This window comes from Podarcis liolepis, assembly GCF_965112155.1.
Source record: "Podarcis liolepis genome assembly, chromosome: 13".
Classification (NCBI taxonomy): Eukaryota; Metazoa; Chordata; class Lepidosauria; order Squamata; family Lacertidae; genus Podarcis; species Podarcis liolepis.
The window spans coordinates 52,550,610-52,576,535 of NC_139573.1; the positions used below are offsets into that span (position 1 = coordinate 52,550,610).

Genomic DNA, 25,926 nt, shown 5'->3' on the forward strand with positions numbered 1-25,926 from the left:
CTATATACACAAGTCTGGCTATTTCCTGGCTTTAATACACCAAACCTACATAAATTCTAAAAGGTAAAGGGACTCCTGACCATTAAGTCCAGTCACGGACAACTCTGGGGTTGCAGCGCTCATCTCACTTTATTGGTCGAGGGAGCCGGCGTACAGCTTCCCGGTCATGTGGCCAGCATGACTAAGCCGCTTCTGGCGAACCAGAGCAGCGCATGGAAACGCCGTTTACCTTCCTGCCTGGAGTGGTACCTATTTATCTACTTGCACTTTGACGTGCTTTTGAACTGCTAGGTTGGCAGGAGCAGGGACTGAGCAATGGGAGCTCACCCCGTCGTGGGGATTCGAACCACCGACCTTCTGATCGGCAAGCCCTAGGCTCTGTGGTTTAGACCACAGCGCCACCCACATCCCACACATAAATTCTACCAATAGCTTAATTTGGAATTTTAGGGTGTCTTTCACCCCTAGATTCCTAACAGTACCTTGGCTGCATGGAAACCCCACTTTCAAACTCCAAATCGGGACTTCCCCCAGGCATCGGCCATCCGGGTTTGCTTATTTATTTGTTTTGAGTCTCCACAAAGTGGGTGTGTGCCTTACCTTGGCCTTTATCAACGCTGAAAAGCCAGCCCCCTTTTCAGGGCCAGCTTGCATCCAACTGCGCCCCAACTTCCAATTAGAGTTAACTGGAAAATCCAATTGCAACTGAGCAGATGTTGCTCCGAAAAACACAGCGAAAGGGACCAATACTACAAAGCCAGAAAGTCAGGATATTTGGCACAGGCACACTGCACACGATAAGTAAAATATTTTCCCCAACTGGACTGGGCTTCGTATTAATAAACTTATGAAATATTAAGCAAAAAACAGCAGATGGAATACGGGACTTTTTAAAAAATATATATATTGCAACAGCTCAGAATCATAAATATTTAAAATATGGATTAAGTTTTCTCAATTTTTTTTTTAAAAAAGATCTGACAAGACCTGATCATAGTGCCCAATAGAATTTGCTCATTTATACCATGGAATGCCAGGTACATACTGAATATCAAGGGACCAAACCTAGCATTTAAGTTGGAGGCCTGACTAATGCTACAGCTTGCCTCCAGGCTCAGATTCTCATTAACCTCCCCTGCTATCCTTACACATTTCTCAGGAGCACTGCTGCAGAAGATGTTTCTCCCTGCAATTTTTAAAAACCGCTTTCCAACCTGCACCAACCCCCACCCTTATAAAACAGGGCACACCATTCAACGCAGCGGCACCAGATTGGTAGCAAACCTCGTCTGCTCTCCTGTCCCATCAACCCTTTCCTAGGCAAGGGTCACAGTTAAACACAATCAAAATTCATTCGTTTCATGTACTTCAGGGAAGGGACTTGATTTGGAGGCTAGGCACGTGAGTGTGCAGACAGCTCGCCCACAAGAGGAAAGTTAACGGCTAGAAAAAGGAGGAGAGCAGGGTGCAGCTTTGTGGCTGCGCTGCCTTTCAGACTTCCTTCAGATTCTGCTTGTCTGCAGCGGAGCAGATAGCTATATTAAGCTGGCAAATAGTCACCTTTCCTGCCACCGCCGTTTGTGTGAATTTCCCCCACCCCACTCCTCCTTTCCCTTGAATGCTGGAGAGCAAACTGATGAAAAAGAACATCCTCCGCCGGTTCAAAAGAAGAGGCTCGTTGAGACTGCATGAAATGGCTCTGCGCTGTGTTTGAAAGACCCTTTCCAACGTAAGGGTGGCAAAGTAGCCGGCAGAGAATGTGATTCCTTTTAAAGCAGCATTACGGGCTCAGAGTACCTGTCAGGTGCAGAAGAAAAGCAAGTCTTTTATGCCCTGCCCGCCCAACTTTGAAGAGCTGTGTTGGCAGGGGCTTGTTTTCCAGGTTCCTTTTCCCAGCTCCAAGCTGGATAGAGCCCACCTTGACCTCACCAGTATTTCTCAGACTTAGCCCAAGGTCAGGGGCAATTCTCCCAAACCCTCCAAATGTCCCTATTTTCCAGGGACAGTCCCGGATTTACAGAAGCTGTCCCAGTTTCTAATCTGATCCCAAGATGTCCCATTTTACCTTAGAGTGTCCCTATTTTCACTGGAGAAATGCTGAAGGATATAGTAAAGGTAAAGGGTAAAGGGACCCCTGACCGTTAGGTCCAATCACAGACGACTCTGGGGATGCGGCGCTCATCTCGCTTTACTGGCCGAGGGAACTGGTGTTTGTGAGCAGACAGTTTCTGGGTCATGTGGCCGGCATGACCAAGCCGCTTCTGGCAAACCAGAGCAGCACATGGAAACACTGTTTACCTTCCCGCCAGAGCAGTACCTATTTATCTATTTGCACTTTGGCGTGCTTTCGAACTGCCAGGTTCGCAGGAGCAAGGACCGAACAACAGGAGCTCACCCCATCACAGGGATTCAAACCACTGACCTTCAGATTGGCAAACCCTAGGCTCTGTGGTTTAGACCACAGCGCCACCCATGTCCCTGAAGGATATAGTAGGAGGTCCCTATTTTCATCGGAGAAATGTTGGAGGGTGTAGAATTATACAACCCCCAAGCCAAGGAGCTAGGTAACAACCTTTAGAAGACATCTGAAGGCAGCCCTGTGTATATATATGTATATGTATATGTGTGTATATATATATATATATATATGTTAACTGTTTTATTATGTTTATACAGTAGTACCTCAGGTTAAGAATTTAATTCATTCTGGAGGTCTGTTCTTAGCCTGAAAACTGTTCTTAACTTGAAGCACCGCTTTAGCTAATGGGGCCTCCTGCTGCCATTGTGCCGCCACCGCACAATTTCTGTTCTCATCCTGAAGCAAAGTTCTTAACCCGAGGTACTGTTTGTGGGTTAGCGGAGTCTGCAACCTGAAGCGTATGTAACCCGAGGTACCACAATATGTATATTGGACAGCGCCCAGAGTGGGTGGGGTATAATTAATGAAATTATTGCTATTGTTATGGAATAGGACATCCATATTTTCATCAGAGAAATGTTGGGGAGTATGTTCTCTGTTCTTTTGGGAAAGCGTGGAAACCTGCTGACAAATATTCAGCCAGTGATGGCCAAACTTGGCCCTCCAGCTGTTTTGGGACTACAACTCCCATCATCCCTAGCTAACAGGACCAGTAAAGGTAGTCAAAATTTATTGCTCTTGGGTATCTCAGCTGTGGGCCTGAAAAGGGATTACACAGAAATGCTGAATATACACCAAGAATCTTCCGCCAAACTTATCTGAAAAACATGCTACAGCTTATTGTCGGTTAGTTTCTCATATTGCCTGGGAGAGACCCAAAAAAATGGGGGGGGGGGAGTTTAGTTGCAGGCCCATTAAGGGAAAATGCTGTGACAAAACACTGGTCTTCAGCTCTCCCAGTACTTTGGAAAACACAGGCCTCTCTGTATGCTGCAATCTTTTGGCACACAAACAAAAGGTCTCAGCCCTGTGTCATTCAAGACCAGACAACAGAACCACACAATGCAGCAGTCCTTTGACAGAAAACCTGTTATTTCACCCTGCCTCCCTTGTCTCTAATTTGCCAAGAGCTTTTCACGCAGATAATATTACAATCGTGGCGAAGGCCTTGACAACTGCAGCCATAAATCAATTTCAAATCTTTCATTAATCATCTTTCTGTAATCAGTGGCTATTCAGTGCAAATTTACATCTCATTTCTGTTGGCCAAACACCCGCGTTAGGGCTTTGAAGCTTAGTCAGGCTTAAATGATTATATATCCCCTAATAAACAGCGAAGTCTTCTCTGTCTGGATGCCGTGAGCTGCATTAAATGGCACAGGAACGCAGCCTGCGCTGCATACTATACAGCAGACAAGGAGACCCCCCAAATGCACAGCTATTTGTCACACAGGGATCCAAGGCTCAAGGGATTGATGGCCCAGTAGGGATTGTGGTCTAAACCACAGAGCCTAGGACGATCAGAAGGTCAGCGGTTCGAATCCCCGCGACGGGGTGAGCTCCCGTTGCTCGGTCCCTGCTCCTGCCAACCTAGCAGTTCGAAAGCACGTCAAAGTGCAAGCAGATAAATAGGTACCGCTCCAGCGGGAAGGTAAGCGGTATTTCCGTGCGCTGCTCTGGTTCGCCAGAAGCAGCTTCGTCATGCTGGCCACATGACCCGGAAGCTGTACGCCGGCTCCCTCGGCCAATAAAGCGAGATGAGCGCTGCAACCCCAGAGTCGGCCATGACTGGACCTAATGTTCAGGGGTCCCTTTACCTTTACCTAGGGATTTCAACCACCTCTCTCCCATGATGAAGTCCAGTGGGTCCTCCTAGCTAAACCAAGCATGCAGATGCCTTGCTGGGTTAGACACACACAAAAAAAAGATCCATCTAATCTGGCATTGCAATCTGACAACAGTTAGCCAAACATCTCCAGGAGCTGATGAGGAAAGTTGGAAAGCAACAATTCTCCCCTAGAATACGGAATCCCTAGAATGTGGCGTTCCACTTCTGGCAACTTAAGGTCCAGCTGGCCAAGCAAAGTGTCAGGGAACACTGAAGAGAGACTCGTATGTGCCACTGTTTTCAAGGTCAACAGCTAAACCATTGAGCCTCTTGGGCTTGCCGGTTGGAAGGTCGGCAGTTCGAATCCCCACGATGGGGTGAGCTCCCGTCAGTGGCGTAGCATGGGTTGTCAGCACCCGGGGCAAGGCAAGTAATTTGCGCCCCCTAACCCGTGGATTTTAGCACTCGAGTCTCTTCCAGAGAGCTGCGAGTGCGAACGCGCGCCCCCAGATGTTGCGCCCCGTGCGGCCGGGCCGCCCCCCTGCATCCCCCACGCTACGCCACTGGCTCCCGTTGCTCTGTTGCAGCTCCTGCCAACCTTAGCAGTTCGAAAGCACGAAGTGCAAGTAGATAAATAGGTACCGCTGGGGTGGAAAGGTAAATAGCATTTCCGTGCGCTATGGTTTGCGTGTGTGGACAAACAGCAGCTCCCTCGGCCTGAAAGTGAGATGAGCACCACAACCCCATAGTCACCTTTGACTGGACTTAACAGTCCAGGGCTCCTTTATCTTTTTACCTTTTTACATCACCCAGCATGCTGGTGTCCCCTCCTGCCAGCAACTTTTTGATTATTACATTTTTTTAAAATAACAGCCCTGCACTCCAAACAAACCCCACAGTGCCTCTGGGCCCAATCTAGTTCTTACCACTATGGTGCTGCCACCCACCCAACAACCCTCTGGGAAGGTCATAACATGGTGGAAGCCATGTTCAGGGCCCCGGAAATACGGCATGGGTTCTGCGCAGTTTCCTTATTTTCTCCCGCAATGTTACAAGCAGAGATCTAGCAGTCTTCCAGCACACTGAGTACAGTGGTACCTCTGGATGTGAACGGGATCCGTTCTGGAGCCCCGTTCGCATCCAGAAGCGAATGCAACCTGCGTCTGCGTGGGTTGCGATTCGTCACTTCCGCACATGCGCGTGACATCATTTTGACCGTCTGCGCATGCGCGAGCGGCGAAACTCAGAAGTAACGCACTCCGTTACTTCCGGATCACCGCAGCACGCAACCCGAAAATACTTATCCCGAAGCTCCTTCAACCCGAGGTATGCCTATACACATGTGGAACTCATAGATCTAACTGAACATGAAGGAAAGGAGAGGTAGGAGGATACCAAACGACAGTGGAAAGAGCAGAAAGAATTGGCCTAGCCTTGTCTACCATTTTGCCCATCTCTTAGTGCAGACCCAGATCATCGAGCCTGAGCTTCCACAGCCGCCAACCATTATGAACCACCATGGGCAAGATTGGCAGCAAGAGGAACAACAACAACAACAACAATTTTGTTATTTATACCCCACTCGCCCCCTCGCCCAGCTTGTCCGGAGTTTTGGGCTGGGCTGCCATCAGTATGCTGATGACACCCAGCTCTATCTGTTGATGGATGGCCATCCTGACTCGGCCCCAGACACACTGATCAGATGTTTGGAAGCTGTGGCTGGATGGTTACGTGGGAGCCGGTTGAAGTTAAATCCTTTGAAGACAGAGGTCCTCTGGCTGGGACAAGACGATATGGGATTGAGGGGGCAACTCCCATCTCTTGCGGGGGTGCAATTAGTGCCAGCACCGTCCGTTAAGAGTTTGGGTGTAATCTTCGATACCTCCCTCTCCATGGAGGCGCAGATTGCAGCTATAACAAAGGCGGCATTTTTTCATCTCCGCCAAGCTAAGCAGTTGGCTCCTTACCTCTCGCCCTGACCTAGCCACTATGATCCACGTGACGGTCACCTCCAGACTGGATTATTGTAATTCGCTTTACGTGGGGCTGCCCTTGAGACTGACCCAGAAACTCCAGCAGGTGCAGAATGCCGCGGCAAGACTCCTTACGGGGTCTTCGCTGCGAGATCACATTCATCCGGTGCTATACCAGCTGCACTGGATCCTGGTGGAGTACAGGATCAGGTTTAAGGTGCTGGTTTTAACCTTCAAAGCCCTATACGGCCTAGGACCCTCGTACCTACGGGACCGCCTCTCCTGGTATGCCCCACAGAGGAACCTACGGTCTGCAAATAAAAACATCCTGAAGGTCCCAGGCCACAGAGAGGTTAGGCTGGCCTCAACTAGAGCCAGGGCTTTTTCGGCTGCGGCTCCGATCTGGTGGAACGCTCAGTCACAAGAGACTAGGGCCCTGCAGGACTTGACATCTTTCTGCATCTTTCTGCACCAGGCCTTTGGTCAGGGCGCAGCCTGACTCCCTCCTTTGGCAATCTTTACAGAACTTTACCGTATTTTTCGCCCTATAGGACGCACTTTTTCCCCTCCAAAAATGAAGGGGAAATCTGGGTGCGTCCTATGGGGCGAATGCAGGCTTTTGCTGAAGCTTGGAGAGCGAGAGGGGTCGGTGCGCACCGACCCCTCTCACTCTCCAGGCTTCAGGCAGACATCCGCAGCGTGGGGAGCCTTGCAGGAGTTCCCCGCAAGGCTCCCCACGCTGCGGATAGCAGCCTGCCGCCCAGCACGAGGGGCGCCCTGGAGCAGAGCCCCCCCGCGCCAGGCAGACATCCGCAGCGTGGGGAGCCTTGCAGTAGTTCCCCGCAAGGCTCCCCACGCTGCGGATAGCAGCCTGCTGCCCAGCGCGAGGGGCGCCCTGAAGCAGAGCGCCCCCCGTGCCAGGCAGACATCCGCAGCGTGGGGAGCCTTGCAGGAGTTCCCCGCAAGGCTCCCCACGCTGCGGATAGCAGCCTGCTGCCAGGCGGGCAGGGCGCCCTGATGCAGAGCGCCCCTCGTGCGGGGCAGACATCAGCCAGCCCCACAAGCTCGGGGGACAGCAGGGAGGCGCAGCGCCGCCATCCCACTGTTCCTCGACCTGGTTCTGTTTCCCCAACCTGCTTGGGGGGGGGGGGGAAATAAAGGGAATTTTTTTCCCTTTATTTCCCCCCCCAAAAAAAACTAGGTGTGTCCTATGGGACGGAGCACCCTATGGGACGAAAAATACGGTAGTTTATGGTTGCCATCAAGTTTGATTTTAATTAATTTTTATAATGTTTTTAGAATGTTGCACTATTTGATTGTTGTTAGCCGCCCTGAGCCTGGCTTCGGCTGGGGAGGGCGGGATATAAATAAAATTTATTATTATTATTATTATTATTATTATTATTATTATTATTATTACTCATCTGGCTGGGTTTCCCCAGCCGCTCTGGGTTGCTTATAGCACATAAAAAATTGTAAAACATTAGACATTAAAACTTTCCCAATACAGGGTCCTAGGTTCTCTTGCTAATTATGCTGGTTAAAGGTGCGTTTTATATTTGACTTCCTTTAGCAATGCTTTCTTTCGAAATGTTTAAGATATCTTTTCTGGTTAACTTTGCTGCGATAAATGTGCAGTTAGTAGTTCACCTCATTCAAAATGTTTTATTTTGAAATCTTTTGAGATAATATTTTAGTTGCCCGTTATGTTGCTTTGAATGTATAACTTCGTATTTGTTTCATTCCAGATTGTTTGATCTAATGTATTAATCTAGGTTGTCAACTGCTTTGAGGTTTTCCCCCTTAAAAATATAAAGTGGCATGGAAATGAAATTATTATTATTATTATTACCACCCACTCTTACTTCTCCCTCTTTGCTTTTTTATGCTTGTCTATGTTTCTGCCTCTAGAGTTTTTTAAGCGGGGCAAATCGCTTTACTAATTTGGGCAGTTATTTATGTAATACCATCACTATAAGAAATAGTTTACAGAATAGCAGACTTTCTGAAGGAAAGTTACTTCTACACATACAATCTGTGTAGACATCCACACATGACATGTGGGGCCTGAGGAGAGTGTCAGGACCAAAGAACATTTTGACGCCAAGGACATGGCCTTGCTACTCCCCCCTACACACCGATGGTTCTAAAGCACATTTTAAATAAAACACAAAGCGTATTAATTAAAAGATCATTCATTGCCATATATTATTTACATTATAAAAGCCTCACATTAATTATATATTCACTTTTAGCCAGGAACAAACCTACTGTACTCAACAAGAAATGAAAAATGTTTCTACTGAGACTACATTATAACATGCAGGTGGATCTCTTTGCATGATGGTATGGTCCAAGGGCTACAGACTAATATCTAACTCATTACAGTGGTACCTTGGTTTACAAACTTAATCCGTTCCAGAAGTCTGTTCTTAAACAAAGCCGTTCTTAAACCGAGGCACGCTTTCCCTAATGAGGCCTCCTGCTGGCTGTGCCCTTCCACCGTTCAGCTTCCGTTCATAGACCAAGGTAAAGTTCACAAACCGGGACACTACTCCCGGTTTTGCGGAGTTCTTATACCGAATAGTTCATAAACAGGGCTGTTCTTAAACCGAGGTAAAGGGACCCCTGACCATTAGGTCCAGTCACGGACGACTCTGGGGTTGTGGCACTCATCTTTGAAGACACTCGAACTCAGGACGCAAGGGAGAAACATGCTAAGAGGAAGGCACGATTGGCAAATCCACATCGTGATCAACTCCCCCCCGGAAACCAATGTCTCCACTGTGGAAGGACATGTGGATCCAGAATTGGCCTCCACAGTCACTTACGGACTCATTGTTAAAACCGTGTTTATGGAAGACAATCATACTTGGCTACGAGTGATTGTCAAAGAAGAAAGACTCCTCCACCCCAGTTGTAAATATTAATATTAGCATTTTTTTTCAATGCACGTGTAATTTTTTCTGCTGTGGTAAAAAAGTGATTAACATGCCCACATGTTGTTTCTAATACATCCTTTTTATGAAAAAAGATTTATTTTCTTGCTTTAATCAAGTAATGACTTAAAATGATAATTTGGTAGGGAAACAACTTGTCAAGCATTTAACAGATTTGATTAACATTTATAAAAACAGCAGGGGGTACTGATTTATTGCTGTTGCTATTATTATCCAGATTGTGATAGGCCTAGGCAGAGGCAAACAAGCAGAACAAGGAAAGTCAGGTTCGTGCCTCTTTTTTGAGAGGGGAGAGAACCTCTTCACAAAGATGATTATGGAGGTACAGTGGTGCCTCGCAAGACGAAAAGAATCCGTTCTGTGATTCTCTTCGTCTAGCGGTTTTTTCGTCTTGCGAAGCAAGCCCATTGACGGATTAGCGGATTAGCACTATTAGCACTATTAGCGGCTTTTAGCGGCTTTTAGCGGCTTATCTGCTGATCGGATCAGCTGATAAGCGGCTTAGTGGCTTTTAGCGGCTTATCTGCTGGTCGGATCAGCTGATAAGCGACTTAGCAGCTTAGAAAAAGGGGGGAAAGGGGAAAAAACCCGCAGGAACTCGCAAGACATTTTCGTCTTGCGAAGCAAGCCCATAGGAGATTCGTTTTGCGAAGCACCTCCAAAACGGAAAACTCTTTCGTCTAGCAAGTTTTCCGTCTTGTGAGGCATTCGTCTTGCGGGGCACCACTGTACAAAATAAACTCTTTCTGTAAAGAGAAACCTCTTCTTCTGCTCCTGTGCGAAACACAACAGGGGTTCTCACTTGTGGTTCAAGGTAGCGACAGTAAAAAAGGTAAAGGTAAAGGACCCCTGGATGGTTGAGTTCACTCAAAGGTGACTATGGGTTGTGGTGTTCATCTCGCTTTCAGGCCGAGGAGCCAGCGTTTGTCCGCAGACAGGTTTTCCGGGTCATGTGGCCAGCATGACTAATGTGCTTCTGGTGCAACGGGACACTGTGACGGAAGCCAGAGGCACAGAAACCAGGGCCATCTTACCCATAGGCACTAGGGGTGTGGGGCACCCGGGCGCTGGGCTCTCAGGAGCGCCAGACCGAGAGTCCAGGGCCCAAAGGTTGAGTCCGGGGAAGGGCCTGCCAATCGTTCGAAGAGCCGCGGCGGACTCTTCTGCTGTGGGAAGCACTGTGCCGCAAGTTCGGGGGCAACCAAGCCAGTGAGATGCTGAGGCGGCTGGCCAGCTCCGCCCTCCTGTGTGCCTGAGATTGGCATAGGGCCATGGAGAGGCCCGCCCAGCACATGCTGCTTATACCACAAGGCGCCCGGCTTAACTCAGTTGCTGATGCCGACGCCTCGGGCTTGTTTGTTGCGCTGGGCCCCTCTGCTGCTTGCGTTGGTTGCCCAAACCCCAGGTGCACAACAACTCTAGAGAACCTTTCCTTAAAAAAGGTCAACTTTGGGGTCACCTCCAAAAAAGGCCGACAACTCTGGGCAACCGGGGTGGGCTGCTGGGTGGATCTTTGCACCCCGACGCCGCATATGTTTAAGACAGCCCTAACAGAAATGCCATTTACCTTCCCACCACAGCGATACCTATTTATCTACTTGCACTGGCGTGCTTTCAGACTGCTAGGTTGGCAGAAGCTGGGACAGAGCAATGGGAGCTCACCCTGTTGCAAGGATTCGAACCGCTGACCTCCTGATCGGCAAGCCCAAGAGGCTCAGTGGTTTTGACCACAGCACTACCCGCTCCCCTACAGCGAAAGTACAGGTTCGGCAGCAAAGCACACAGACCAGAAGCCATGACTGCAAAGTATAAAAGCAAGGCAAGGGATAGCTACAAAGCTCTTAGCCTATCCTACCTCAGAGAGTTGTTATGAGGATGAAATCGGAGGGAGGAGAACCATGTACAGTGGTGCCCCGCAAGACGAATGCCTCGCAAGACGGAAAACTCACTAGACGAAAGAGTTTTCCGTTTTGGAGATGCTTCGCAAAACAAATCTCCTATGGGCTTGCTTCGCAAGACGACAATGTCTTGCGAGTTCCTGCTGGGGTTTTTTCCTCCTCCCCCCCTTTTTCTAAGCCGCTAAGCCGCTTATCAGCTGATCCGATCAGCAGAGAAGCCGCTAAAAGCAGCTAAAAGCCGCTAATAGCGCTAAGATGCTTATCAGCTGATCCGATCAGCAGATAAGCCGCTAAAAGCCTCTAAAAGCCGCTAATAGCGCTAATCCGCTAATCCGTCAATGGGCTTGCTTCGCAAGACGAAAAAACCCGCTAGACGAAGAGAATCACAGAACGGATTCTTTTCGTCTTGCGAGGCACCACTGTACACCACCTCCAACTCACTGGAATATGAAGGTGGCATAAAAATGTAATAAATAAAAATAAAATATTGAGAATTCTGTAGGCTCTCTTGGAAACAGGCAGAGTAGTCAAGAGGAGATCAAGGAAGACAAAGGGGAAGAGGGGCGATGACAGTTCTACAATATCCATTTCTCCCACCATCTCTTTCTGGTTACCTTCTCTGCCCTTAAGAATGAACTGTTCCTGCTTCTCCCGATCTCTAGGGGTAACTGAGGAACCTGTAAGCCTCTAGGTCTTGTTGAACTCCAGCGGCCATTGTGGCTAGTGCGTGTTCATCAGGGATGACAGGGGTTGCCATTCAACAACATCCGGAGGCCACACATTCCCATCCCTGCTCTAGGGAAAGATGGCTACTAAATGAATAAAAAAATAAAAATATTTTGGGCTAAAGGCTAACAAATTTATCTCAGCAAAAGCTTTCATGGCCTTGTGTCAGGGAACTGACATCGGAGCCAGAGGCGGAGGCAAGGCTCCCAAGTGATGCTGGAGAAGGGCCCAGCAGGGAGAGATGCAGCTCATCAGCTGGGGAAGGAAATCAGCGTAACACCAGGGATAAAGGGGGGCAGATGGGGGAATCGGCGAGAGGGCTCCAGGACTCTTCGCTGGAGACCAGCGAGGAAAGCACGGGTCCTCCGCTACCCACACCCTCCCTGCGCAGAAGACTTCCGCGCAGGGAGAGTAGGAGGAGACTTGGCATCAAACAGCTTTTATGCTGGAAAAGGTTTAAGAAACGCCCACTGACGGATTCTGCTAGCAACTGAGGCAGCCACGAAGTGCAGGGCTGTCCAGACAGAAAAGGTTTAACCAGGCAACCTAGCCAGGAGTGGCGGCAACTTACGCACGAGTAACCCCTATCACTATTACACCTTGAGACCCCTTCGTCAGATGCATAAATTCAGGCAATGGAGGGGCTTAATCTCACAGAATTATACTGGCGGTTATTTCAGCAGCACAGTCAAAAAAAGGATTTTTGACACAATGAATAAGCTTGCATTTTGAGATGTGTGATCAGGCCAATGCCTTCAGGCTCCAGATTTCTTTGCAGATCATTATCGCTCACCAACTGAACCCACAGATACGCTGCCACTCACAGCTGCATTATGTAAGAACAGTTTGACAGTGGACCCACCATAAACAGACTTGGGCAGGGGCATAGACAAATAAAGAAACTGAAAGCTGGCTTGACTGTTTTCCCAAGGAAATAAAATTCAGCATCTTTGATCAGAGTGGGTTTTGTTTTTTTTAAAAAAGGCACAAATTTACATATCTTTGCATATAGGCCAAACACTGCTCAGGTATTAAGCCTTTGCAAAACAAGTCCCTTTCACAGATTCTGTATTTTCTGTTTATATATCATGATTTTGTTTTGTGTACCACCCTGAGATCTACAGGTATAAGTCAGTCAGTATACAAATTAAAGAAATAAATTAAAGAAAACAATGGAGCAGGCTGCTTTTCCACCCCAGTCTCAGTTACTCATGCAAACTCCACTAAGTGCCTTGCAGATCCTCGATGTTAGGAACTGTAAGCATAAATTATGTGCATGTTGAATTTCGTATGATGTGCATCCCCATTTTTAAATTATTCTATGGATGTTTTCCCTAGATAAGTTAAAAAAAGGGAGGTTAATTGACCACACTAATGAAATTATGGCATTTCTGTTGGAAATCAAATGTGCCAGAGTATTACAATGCCTCTACTCAATACAAGGGAAATGTTCCTTTTTTTCTTTGTAGAAAAGGAAGTATTTCTCCAAAATGCCTTCATATTTTCCAAAAATCTGATTAGTCTATTAAGGAGACATAATGATGAACTTAAAAAACAAATCAGACCCACATACCTTGGCTCCTCCCCCTTCCTTAAATAATAAAAAAGCCTTTATATCAGATATCTAGTTTCTCAAAGTCTTCTAGAGAGAGCCTACATGACATATGAGGCAGTCACAAAGCAGCGGTTTTCATTTTAACTATAAAAAAGGAACTTTAAACTGAATTCTCCATAGAAGAGTATTTCTGTCTCAGGGCAACTGCAAATAATTCTTCCCAATATCAGGGCAATCGTCCCAAGAGTCAGTTTTGTGACAGGGCAGAGCAAAAAGCAACAGTGAGCACAGCCCTGTAGCAGACGTTAAATCTTTTATATGCACTGTGCCGCCTTTGGGACATTTACAGTAAATCTGGGCAGGCTCTCAACATGGGAACTTGCAGAATTACAGCAGCTATAGTGTGATCGAAAGAAGCAGCACAACATGGTTGTGTGTGTACGTTAATTGTCCAATTATAATTTTCCCCATAGCAAAGACACATAATATTACTCCTTTTTAAAATAACAGAACCCTACTCCTTGCCCATCCAGAACTGACCCCCACTCTCTCGAACAAAATTTGAAATGGGAATGGGAAGCAATAAAAAGTATTACTAGACAGTGGCAAAGCTATATGCTCCAGCACAGGGGGCTGAGAGCAGGCGGGGGCATGGCTGGCACGCGCCCCAAGGGCATGGCGCGCGTCCCTGGGAGCGTGGCATGTGTCCTGGGGGCATGGCATGCCACCTGCGGGAGCGCAGCGTGCATCCTGGGGCTTTGTGCACCACCCACGGGAGCGTGGAATGCGTCCTGGAGACATGGTGCGCCACCCATGGGGGTGTGGCACCCGGCACAGGGAGGGTGCGCGGTGCGTGTTGCGGGCGGCCGCAATGGTACCCCCCTCCCCGATGGTGCCGGGGGCAATGCACTCCCCCCGTTCCTCCGCCGGTGTTACTAAACGAGACCGAGAGGAGATGTGATAGCAATCTTCAAATATCTGAAGGGTTCTCACATAGAAGATCCAGGAAGTTTGTTTTCTCCTGCTCTGGAAGATAGGACCCGAATCAATGGATTCAAGTTACAAGGAAGGAGATTCTGGCTAAACCCGAGCTGTTTGACAGTGGAATGGACTCCCTCCAGATATTGTGGGCTCCCTCCAGATGTTGAAGGCATTTAAGCAGAGGTTGGGTGGCCATTTGTCAGAGATGCTTTAGTTGAGATTCCCAAGATATAACCAGCTGTACATTTGAATAAATAAGATATACTATTCATTGTATCAAATTGTAGATTTCAATGGAAGTCACATAAAGTTCAGCGGAAAAAGCAGAAGACCCAGTGGATCAGTTCATTCTCTAGTCAGTTCATGCATAGTTACAGTTCCACAGAGTCTGCAACCACTACTATGCCATAAGATCCACTATCCTGTAATATTACATATGAGCCTGTTCTACTGATGAAGCCTAGGATGGCGAAACAAGGCTAATATTCTGGAAATCCTTATATTAGACTCTGTGAAAAGATTCTGTGGAACTTTAACTATGAACTATGAACAGACAGGTGGAATAGACACTTAGACATGTATGGACCTTTCTTTTTTAATAGATTTTATAAACTTTATTTGGAATTCGACAATAACAAAATGCTGTGCGTTTTAATTGGAGCTGACTAGACCAGAAACTATCTTGAGAGAGAAGGGAAGAGCCCCTCAGTTTTTAGCTCAATTTTTCTTAACAGGCTTCCATCACCACAATAGGCACACTTGTCATACTACAATGGTAGATGTCAGTTTTACAACTGGATTTTTAAGGAACAGGTGAATTCTTTAATGCTCCGCCCCCCTCCACGTGTTGGAGCTATGAACTGTTTATTATGCTTGCATTTTATTCTATTGTATTTTTAAAAACATTTTTATTGATGTAAACTGCTCCGGTGCATATGAGTGAAGGAGGGCACACAAAACGCTTAAAACACGTAAATAATAATACGGAAACTGTTCCTGCAGCACCTCACTCATACCCATTTAGTCTGGAGTTTTAGAGAATCTGCATTTCAAAAGAAAAAGAGCAGTAGCAAGGGGGAACAAAGAAAAAACACACGCAAAATCACACACAGGCCGCAGATACCTGCTTCGTATATTTAGCTGGCATTCCCAGCAGGCCCACAATTATGCCCCCTCCCTCGTCAGGAACAATTACTTGGCTTGTTTCTTTGGTGGTGGGTTGTAGCGGGGGGTGGTGTGTTGGAATAGAAGAATCAACCTTTTTAGAAAAATATTCTGCAATGAAAAAGATCCATGCATGATTCTGGCTTTTTGGGTGTCATCTGTCTTCTTCTTCTTCTTATTATTTTTTAACAAAGAAGCTCAGACAGAAAAACAAACAGCAGCAGCAGCAGCAAGTAATTGAACAGTGAGCCACAACACACTGCAAATACTCAGAGGAATATTGAGAAGTGTTCCTGACTACAGGAAGTTCAGTGAAATCACTGGAGGAAAGAAGGATGAGTTACACACAAGGCAGGCAGGTGTTGTTGTGTTCTTGTTTGAAAGTGGGAGGGGGGGCTAAAGAGCAGGACAAAAGGACAAAGAAAATTAAGCTCTCACAAAGGCTGGGGGTGGGCAGGGGAGAGGAGGACAGAGAGCTTTCAGAACAAGGTGTGGACATCTCTAAAGGGACCTCTGACCATTAAGTCCAGTTGTGGACGACTCTGGGGTTGCGGCGCTCATCTCGCTTTACTGGCCGAGGAAGCTGGCGTTTGTCGTCAGACAGCTTCCAGGTCACGTGGCCAGCATGACTAAACCACTTCTGGCAAAACTAGAGCAGCGCATGGAAACGCCATTTACCTTCCTGCCGGAGCGGTACCTATTTATCTACTTGCACTTTGACGTGCTTTCGAACTGCTAGGTTGGCAGGAGCAGGGACCGAGCAACGGGAGCTCACCCCGTCACGGGGATTCAAACCGCTGGCAAGCCCTAGGCTCTGTGGTTTATTCAGTATGCTAAATGAACCAAACAGAGCAAAGCCAAGGCCTAAACAGATTCTGCAAGTTGCAGGTGACCATAAACATACACACACACAGTGGTTTATTTGAAACACAGAGAACAATTAAGCATGCAAGAACAAACTGCTTTAGATAGCAGCTGAGAGGGCAATTTTCATCAGGATCACAGCTTGAGGGTATTAAACCCCACCTCCCACATTTTCTCAGCCACAGTCCTAAAAAGCAGAAAATGTCAAATAACAACCACACCAAAATTTCTGCATGCCTATCGAAGCAGGCGTGGCCAAGTCTCTTGGGGACATTTTTCCGAGCCACAGTTACACAAATCAGAAATAGCAGTTGATATCTGGCTTTTTTCTTAATCTACCACCCTGATAACCATACAGTCGTACCTTGGTTGTTGTACAGACTCCGTTCCGGAAGTCCATTTGACTTCCAATACGTTCAACAACCAAGGTGCGGCTTCCGATTGGCTGCAGGAGCTTCCGGGTTTACGGCGTTCGGGAGCCAAACCGTTCGAATTGCAAGCCATTTGAGATCCAAGGTACGACTGAACTGTTGGCTATCTCAAAGGACACTGCTGAATATCTCAAAGGGCACTGAACCCTCACATAATACTAAGTTATTAAGAAAACTGTAATGACTTAGTATTATGTGAGGGTTCACTGCAGTGGCGTAGCGTGGGTTGTCAGCACCCGGGGCAAGGCAAGTAATTTGCGCCCCCTAACCCGTGGATTTGCGCACCCTAACTCTAACCCCCAGATGTTGCGCCCGGTGCGGCCGGGCCCCCCTGCACCCCCCACGCTACGCCACTGGTTCAGTGCCTACCTCTGATGAGGACCCACAAAGGCAAATCCTAAACTGTTCACATAAACCACATCTCTCAGCTCCCAAACTCATAAGTCAAAGCTACTTTTTCTTTTTTCACAGCACGGAGTGAAAAGCCCCAACTGACCCACAAACTCTATAACCATACCACAAAATGAGTTCCCCGACTGCATAAACAAGTCTACTATGCCAATCTTATTCAACTCTATGGTCAGTTAAGCTTCAATGCTAGGCATGGCTTTCCAAAAATCCCCTACCTATCACAAAAATTTAAAAAGCTGCCTGTTTTCAAGGAGTTCAAAGGAGCAATGAGGGGGCCAGCGACTTAGCTTCCAGTTTAGGAAGAAAGATGCAATATTTGCTTTGCCTGTAACCTGTTAGCTAATACAGTGGTGCCTTGGTTCTCAAACTTAATTTGTTCCAGAAGTCCGTTCCAAAACCAAAGCGTTCCAAAACCAAGGCACGCTTTCCCATGGAAAGTAATGCAAAATGGATTAATCCATTCCAGACTTTAAAAAAAAACCCTAAAACAGCAATTTAACATGAATGTTACTCTGTAACAAGATTATTGATCCATAAAATGAAAGCCATAATCAATGTACTGTACTATAAAATAAATAAGACAGTATTGTAAATGATGAAAATTAAAATTATTTTTTCCCTCTTACTTGCTCTGATGATATTCATTGTTTGGAGGGGGGGACTTTTATCCATTTCCGCAGTCACACAATCAATCAATCAGCTGAACTGGGTTCCACACAGCCACAAAAACAAATTAACCGAACAAGCCTCAAAAACAAAAATGCAAAATAAATAGCAAAACCAAAAGCACCAAATACAGTGGCACCTTGGTTCTCAAACTTAATCCATTCCGGAAGTCCGTTTGACTTCCAAAATGTTTGAAAACCAAGGCACAGCTTCTAATTGGTGCAGGCACCCTGGAAGCAATAGCCGACAACCGCATCGGATGTTCAGCTTCTGAAAAACGTTTGAAAATCGGAACACTTACTTCTGGGTTTTTGGTGTTTGGGAACCAAGGCATTTGAGTACTAAGGTACCACTATACTACTTTGCGTACAGAGGGTGTATTCAAGCAGCACTTTGTACCATCTTTTCAACATTTCTTTACCTGTTCATTTTCAAGCTTTATGTGATCTTTCACACAACATAAAAGCCGCTTCTGGAAATCTAGTAGAAGTTTAGTGCTCATTTCTGGGTTAATTGTTTCCAGGATAGAAAAAGCAATTTGCAACCCCGTTAACTTGGAGATTTGTGTTGTAATTTTCCTGCGGTTTTCACAATAGCGCCACCACTGCTTGCATTACAAAATTTGGATTGGTGTCCCAGTACACACAATTCCTTTCCACCATCTGAGATTTAAAATTTTAGTGCAATGTGGTGGTGTGTCAGTCAAAAAGCCACCGTTCCATGACACAACACAACAAGAGGCAGAAGACCTAGCATTATAACCAGGAAAACCTATGCAATAAGCCCTCCGTCTGAATGTAGCCAGAAGCAAGCTACAGGTCAAAGATATAGGTGCTTTTGAACTATGTTTGCATCTGTTCTGAAACATGGTATTTATATTGCTGATTCAATGTTCCAATATACAAGCCAAATTGAGACAGTCAGTGCTGGAATTGACTGTAGATAAGGGAAATAGTATTTGGGACATGGGTGGTGCTGTGGGTTAAACCACAGAGCCTAGGACTTGCTGATCAGAAGGTCGGCAGTTCGAATCCCTGCGACGGGGTGAGCTCCTGTTGCTCGGTCCCTGCTCCTGCCCACCTAGTAGTTCGAAAGCACGTCAAAGTGCAAGTAGATAAATAGGTACCGCTCCGGCGGAAAGGTAAACGGCATTTCCGTGCCCTGCTCTGGTTCGCCAGAAGCGGCTTAGTCATGCTGGCCACATGACCCGGAAGCTGTATGCCGGCTCCCTCGGCCAATAAAGCGAGACGAGCGCCGCAACCCCAGAGTCGGTCACGACTGGACCTAAAGGTCAGGGGTCCCTTTACCTTTACCTTTAAGGGAAATAGTGGCAACAGAATAAGAACAGAACTAAACTTGCTGGGTACAATTTTACACAGCAGAAGTACTAAAAGTTATTTCAGAAGTTAAGGTTAGCCAGCCTTCTCTGATATTCCATGATTTAAAAAGGGATCCATCTTGTTGAGACCCACTAACAAAAATCCAAAGGGATCCATCTTGTTGAGACCCACCTACAAAAATCCAAAGCAGCCTACTTCATTGAGTTCTTGCAATAATAAATGAGAAAAGGGGCATGCATGCCATATTGAGCATCCATGTAAATGGATGAATGAACTCCTCACTAATTTACTACTACTGGTTGAGCTCTGGTTTAGTCATCAAATACTGGGACCCGACAACATCTGATTAATCCACTAATGGCAAATCTACCAGGTAAATCTGCCCAGTTCTATGCCAAGTTGCTTACTCGACGATGAGATTTCCAGTGTGACTTTGGCCATTGCCAAGTTTCTGTCCCTGGTGGTCAGGATCAGAGATCAATATGTATTAGACAAAAGTCAGAAACTAGCATTGTCTTATGATATGTCCTAGTAGTCTGTGCGCTTTCAATGTATTTTATATGCATTGAATATCGCCAGGTGGGTCTTTGGGCCACAAAGCGTGTTCTCCTTCATGGAGAGCACATGTTGCGGTGAGGGCTGACAGGACACTCCAAAGTTGTGGGGCGGGCTAATTGATTGTTGGCCACTGATGTGATTGGGTTTACCTTGTAGTTAGGAAGACGTTAATGTTGCCATTTGTTGATTGAAAGCCAGAAATGCTAAAACTCCTTGCACGAGGCTAGGGCTTCCTCTTTTCGCCCGTGCATCAGATTGCCCGTCCCCCCTCCCTATATTTAGGGTTGTTCGCTTGACCTTGCTATGCCTGTCATGGGGTGGTCTGCTCTTGGGGCAGGGGCCCGGTAGGAATTTTGTCTATCTGGCTGATTGGCTGGGGCCATTTGGTTTTTGCCTACTGCGTAGCAAATCGTCACAACTTGTAAGGTTGCGGTTAGGCATGGGTTTATTGGTTTGGTTGGTTGAGGGGCATGGATTGGCTGTGCCTGCCCCTCTAATGCTGCTGCTGCAAGGGATTCCATTATACAGGGGCTCGCTATTGCTTTTGTCCACCCTGTCAAGGGGCTAGGGCCATGCAAGAGCCCCTGGTTGCATTTGGGGAGGGCGTGAGGGCAGGTTCCCTGCTTGGTCGCTACCCCCAAGTGTATTCCCCTTTTCTGACTTTCACAGGCGTGTGGAACGTCAGTCTGTCCCCCATGGTGGGGGCAGATAGTCACAACCAATGCCTAAGCAACCACTCACATTTTTGTATTTTAATAAAGTTGTGGCCAAAACTATGCCAAAAACCTTAAACAAAATTTCTGTGTGATGTGTGAGTTATTGGGGTGGCCCTGGGGACCTCGACACACAATAAAGAATTGCTGTTGTAGTAGTCATCACATCACTTAAGGTCAGTGACTATATAATTCAACTGCCTCAGTTGTGAACATATTATCGGAGCAAAAAGCAAATGTTTGTGTGGCCTTCCACATTTTGAAAGCCTCTCTCCACATTTGGAACTAGTATGCCATGAAGTTCTCTAACCCTGCCTTCTCCCCCTGACATGTGGTTTGGCTTCTACATGAAGGACTCCTCACGCAATTTCCTCCACCATGCAATCTGCTGGTTTTTTTTGTAGTCTGAGATTTAGAAGTCAAGAAATATTTTGCAGCTGCCATTAACAGATCTCCTTTATTTTTATCTTATAAAAATGACATACTTCAAACCAAGCATAAATATTTCCAGAAAAAGTAATTTGATTTTGCTAGCTTAAAGCAAACCATCACACTGAATCACTACAAAGCACTGGGAAGCTATTAAGATGATGAAGACTCCAATATTAGCAATAGGCATTAATCAGGCAGTCTATTGAAAGGAAGGGTTGTTTTCTGGCTAAACCTTGCTAAAGAACCACAAGAAGATGAATCTTTGGTACACTAAGCATCCCTCAAAGGACGTCCCGACAGCAGAGCATATGGGGAAGGAAGTTCAGCCTTCAAAAGCTTCTCCTCCTCCAGTTTCATTTTAATTACAGCAACCACTTTTCAAATCTATATCTGGAATTGAGAATTAAATATTTACATAGAGCAGATCGAGAGAGAGAGAGGATATTACGGAAAATGAGAGAAAACAAATGGCAAGCCAGTTGTAGAGAAATAAAGTAGCATTTCCGACATCTGAAAAAAGGCTGTGAATATATTGGGGCACAAATCTCAGAGAAGTGGGTTTACTGAACTCAAGTCAATAATAATAATAATAATAATAATAATAATAATAATAATAATAATAATTTGTTTATACCCTACCCATCTGACTGGCTCCCAACAGAATATTAAAAACAAGATAAAACATCAAACATTAAAAACTTCCTGTGATGTATTCAGTGGTCTGTGTTTGCCTGAGCTTGAGTCTGGACGAAGGAATCTGAGCTCCTGTGTTCTGATGTCCAATCACAGAACATTTCAGGATTTGGGCTTCTGCCATTGGCCCTTAAACTCTGAGTCATGATTCGCAGCTTGGAAGTTTAGACAACCAATCACGTTGGGAGTGGGATTGGCCCAGGCCTTCAGAAAGGTATATAAGCAGTTGCTTTGTCCCTGTCGTCCAGCTCTGTTCGTTCAATAAACGTTCTCGCTGTTATCACTGTGTCTTGCCTCGTGGGAACCCACCTACACTTCACTTCCCTAAACAGGGCTGCCTTCAGATGTCTTCTAAAAGTCAGGTAGTTGTTTATTTCCTTGACATCTGATGGGAGGGTGTTCCACAGGGCGGGCGCCACTACCAAGAAGGCCCTCTGCCTGGTTCCCTGTAACCTCACTTCTTGCAGTGAGGGAACCACCAGAAGGCCCTAGGGAATTCTGGAAGTAGTCAACAGTCTGGCCAGCTTGGTTTTTTTAAAAAAAATCTCCATTATTTTAGACAATCATAGTTGTTGTACCTGTAGATTCACCATTTCTTTTTCCAAGCTGGTAGCAGGCTAAGAGTCCAAGATGACCCTTTAATGGGGAGGTTGGACAGCAACTCTCATCAGCTCTGGCCTTCATGGCCAGTGGCCAGGGATGATGGAAGTTGGAGTTCAGTCTCAAGTGGAGGGCACCATATTGAATACTTCTGCTTTAACAGTCTTCAATGGGGACCTCCAATAAGAAAAGGAGATAAGAATCCTGGCAGACAAGATTTTGGAGTGCAAAACCTCTACAGGCTTGACAATGACTACACACACACCCATCTGAAGGGAGAGGTCAGAACAACAAAAGGTATAGTGAATTTGAAGAAGAGTTTGGATTTGATATCCTGCTTTATCACTACCCGAAGGAGTCTCAAAGCGGCTAACCTTCTCCTTTCCCTTCCTCCCCCACAACAAACACTCTGGGAGGTGAGTGGGGCTCAGAGACTTCAAAGAAGTGTGACTAGCCCAAGGTCACCCAGCAGCTGTATGTGGAGGAGCGGAGACACGAACCCGGTTCCACAGATTACAAGACTACCGCTCTTAACCACGACACCACACTGGCTCTCATGACAGAAACATGCTGGGTTAAAAGCAGCAAGGTTCAGTGTCCCATTTATTGTGGATCAAAAACAGTCATAGGGCGTCCTGTTCCAGAGCATATTATCCAGACTGGGTCCCCATTGATGTTTTTGCTCCAAAAATAAAAGAGGCCATGTTAGACATACTTGTTTAAACATGTGACTAATGTCATCTAGCTTGGCCCCAAGATCTGGGAGATTCTGGGCAGAGTTATCTGGAAGCCGAGTTGCAGCCTTGAGCATAGCGGTGCACAAACTGCTCTGGAGAACCTTGCACGAAAGAGAACTATTATTAGCACATCACATGGCACAAGAGAAACTTACCCCATTCTTCGGGTAGGCTATCCATCCAAGATCCCCCATTACTGATCGAGAGTCCAATAAATTCACTGGGAAAAAAATAAATAAAAAGGAATGTGAATTAGGGGTGTTGCAGGCGGAGGTAAATAATCATGGTTGCCACAGGAAACAAGCAACCATTTACTTTTTAAAATTCTATTCTAAAGGTAAAGGGACCCCTAACCATTAGGTCCAGTCGTGGCCGACTCTGGGGTGGCGGCGCTCATCTCGCTTTATTGGCCGAGGGAGCCGGCGTACTGCTTCCGGGTCATGTGGCCAGCATGACTAAGCCGCTTCTGGTGAACCAGAACAGTGCACGGAAATGCCATTTACCTTCCCGCCAGAGCGGTACCTATTTATCTACTTGCACTTTGACGTGCTTTCAAACTGCTAGGTTGGCTGGAGTTGGGACCGAACAACGGGAGCTCACCCCGTCGCGGGGATTCGAACTGCTGACCTTCTGATCGGCAAGTCCTAGGCTCTGTGGTTTAACCCACAGAGCCACCCACATCCCACTTATTCTATTCTACTCTAATGCTAAAAAGAACAACTGCTCACAGCACACACTCACAACCTCCATTAAAGCCAAGTGCAGCTGGGGCTCTAAAGCACCTCTAGCGAATCTCTAGTCTAGCAGATGCCTTTATCCAAAAGCAAAGCATCCTGCTTTTAGCATTGTGGACCATATTTTCCTGAGCACGACCAGGCAGGGGAAGAGGAGAGAGAGAGGATTATATACTGCATGCACAGTAAGCTCAAACCTTACATGCATTTAACTTTTGTGCATTCAGCTTTACGCACAAGTCATAAAAATAAATAAAAAAGGGGTGGAAAGGGGACAGGCATCTGGGGAGGAAAGACTTTGGCAATCTCACCAGCCATTGCACCCAATGTGTTTTGACTATACAGTGGTACCAGAAGGCCGTTCCAAAACCAAAGTGCTCCAAAACCAAGGCGCGCTTTCCCATATAAAGTACTGCAAAATGGATTAATCCATTCCAGACTTTTAAAAACACCCCCTAAAACAGCAATTTATCATGAATTTTACTATCTAACGAGACCATTGATCCATAAAATGAAAGCAATAAACAATGTACTGCAGTCACACAATCAATCAATCAATCAATCAATCAGTAGCTGAACTGGGTTCCACACAGTCACAAAAACAAACAAAAAAGCCGCAAAAACAAAAATGCAAAATAAATAGCAAAAACAGGTTGACCTCAACGTAGCACTCAAAACGCAAGTGTAACACTCAAAACAGAGCATGTTCAGCTTCTGAAAAAAGTTTGCAAATGGGCTTGCAGCGTTCTGGTTCCAAGTTGTTCAAGTACCAAACTGTTTGAGAACCAAGGTACCACTGTACGTGGTTTTGGTTTCAGGCACTGACTCTGGGACATAACCCCTGTGTAAGTTGTGGGCTTACTGTATCAAATCATCATGCTGGACTATGTGCATATGTACTGCTTGTACTGTACAGTTTACACCCTACAGTCAATTCGCAAGTGGAAGGATTGGGGCCATAGCTCAGTGGCAGAGCATTTAAGGACCTCAATGCTGCAGCTAGAGGTTGCAGCACTGTGCAAATTGGCTGCAACATTATTACAGCTAGCAAGATTAAAGGTAAAGGTAAAGGGACCCCTGACCGACTCTGGGGTTGCGGCGCTCATCTCGCTTCATTGGCAGAGGGAGCCGGTGTACAGCTTCCAGGTCATGTGGCCAGCATGACTAAGCCACTTCTGGCGAACCAGAGCAGCGCACGGAAACGCGGTTTACCTTCCTGCCAGAGCGGTACCTATTGATCTACTTGCACTTTGATGGGCTTTCGAACTGCTAGGTTGGCAGGAGCAGGGACTGAGCAATGGGAGCTCACCCCATCGCGGGGAATCGAACCGCCGACCTTCTGATCAGCAAGACCTAGGCTCTGTGGTTTAACCCACAGCGCCACCCGGTAACACAGCCCAAAAAAATGCACTGTAGGGATCTTGTGCTCCCTTCCCTGTGGGATAAGAGCCTCTCCAGGAGAGGGAAAGAAGAACAGGATCAGACCAAAAAAATAGCAGGTCAGGGAGGCAAGTGGAGGACAACTCTAGAAAGCAGGTGCAAAAGGAGCAACAGAGAAATGGAAACAGCAAGGCTTGTAGAGTGAAAGTGAGACCAGGTAGCAACAGAGTAAGGAGCGGAGCTGCAGGAAGCTGATGTTTCGTTACCAAGGCTGCCAGACTCAGACCCCAGGAGAGGGCAGAGTCTGGAATCTGGAATGGAGCCTGGTGAGGTAGAGGCAGAGCCCAGTACTTCTCAGCAGGGTCAGAAGATGTCACCTAGCACGTCTCCAAGACAGCAAAGCCAAGTCCAGCTGGCTGAAAAGGTCAAGCTTAATGAAACCTAGTGGGAGCAAATAGCAAAAGCTCTCAAGTCTAGTAGAAAACAGAGCCCTGCCTTTGTTCTTCAGTCCCCTTCCCTAGAGTTTACACTTTTCCCTGGAAAGGAAGCTATCCAACCACAATCACACGTATATACAAATCTTTGGATCGGACCCTAAAATCTGGTAGCGGTTCCGTTTTGTTGCAGAAACAAAAGTCTGCCACACAGAAGGAGATATGGCATTTGACAAGAAATACTGGTGACCAGTCCCAGGGGAGACAAAGCGCGAGTAAAATAGAGGCAGCCACTGCGATGGGAGTCGCACTGGAGGTCTGGAGAACATCACCATCTTTGGCCAACAGCCATTGGGGCTGATAGCGGCTGGAGTTCAACAACATCTGCAGGGCACAAAGTTGACTACCTTCACATGATCTGAGCCCCAG

The 25,926-nt window shown here is 46.6% G+C and overlaps 1 protein-coding gene across 9 annotated transcripts in view; it reads right to left on the minus strand.

The window, feature by feature from the left end:
* Positions 1-25,926, minus strand: part of EPHA5 (EPH receptor A5) — a 253,669-nt gene that overhangs the window by 203,375 nt on the left and 24,368 nt on the right. For all 9 annotated transcript variants that reach the window (XM_083473140.1, XM_083473139.1, XM_083473138.1 and 6 more), the window contains exon 2: positions 23,105-23,169. In XM_083473140.1, the coding sequence (XP_083329266.1) occupies positions 23,105-23,169 (65 nt within the window). The remainder of the gene's footprint in view (positions 1-23,104; positions 23,170-25,926) is intronic.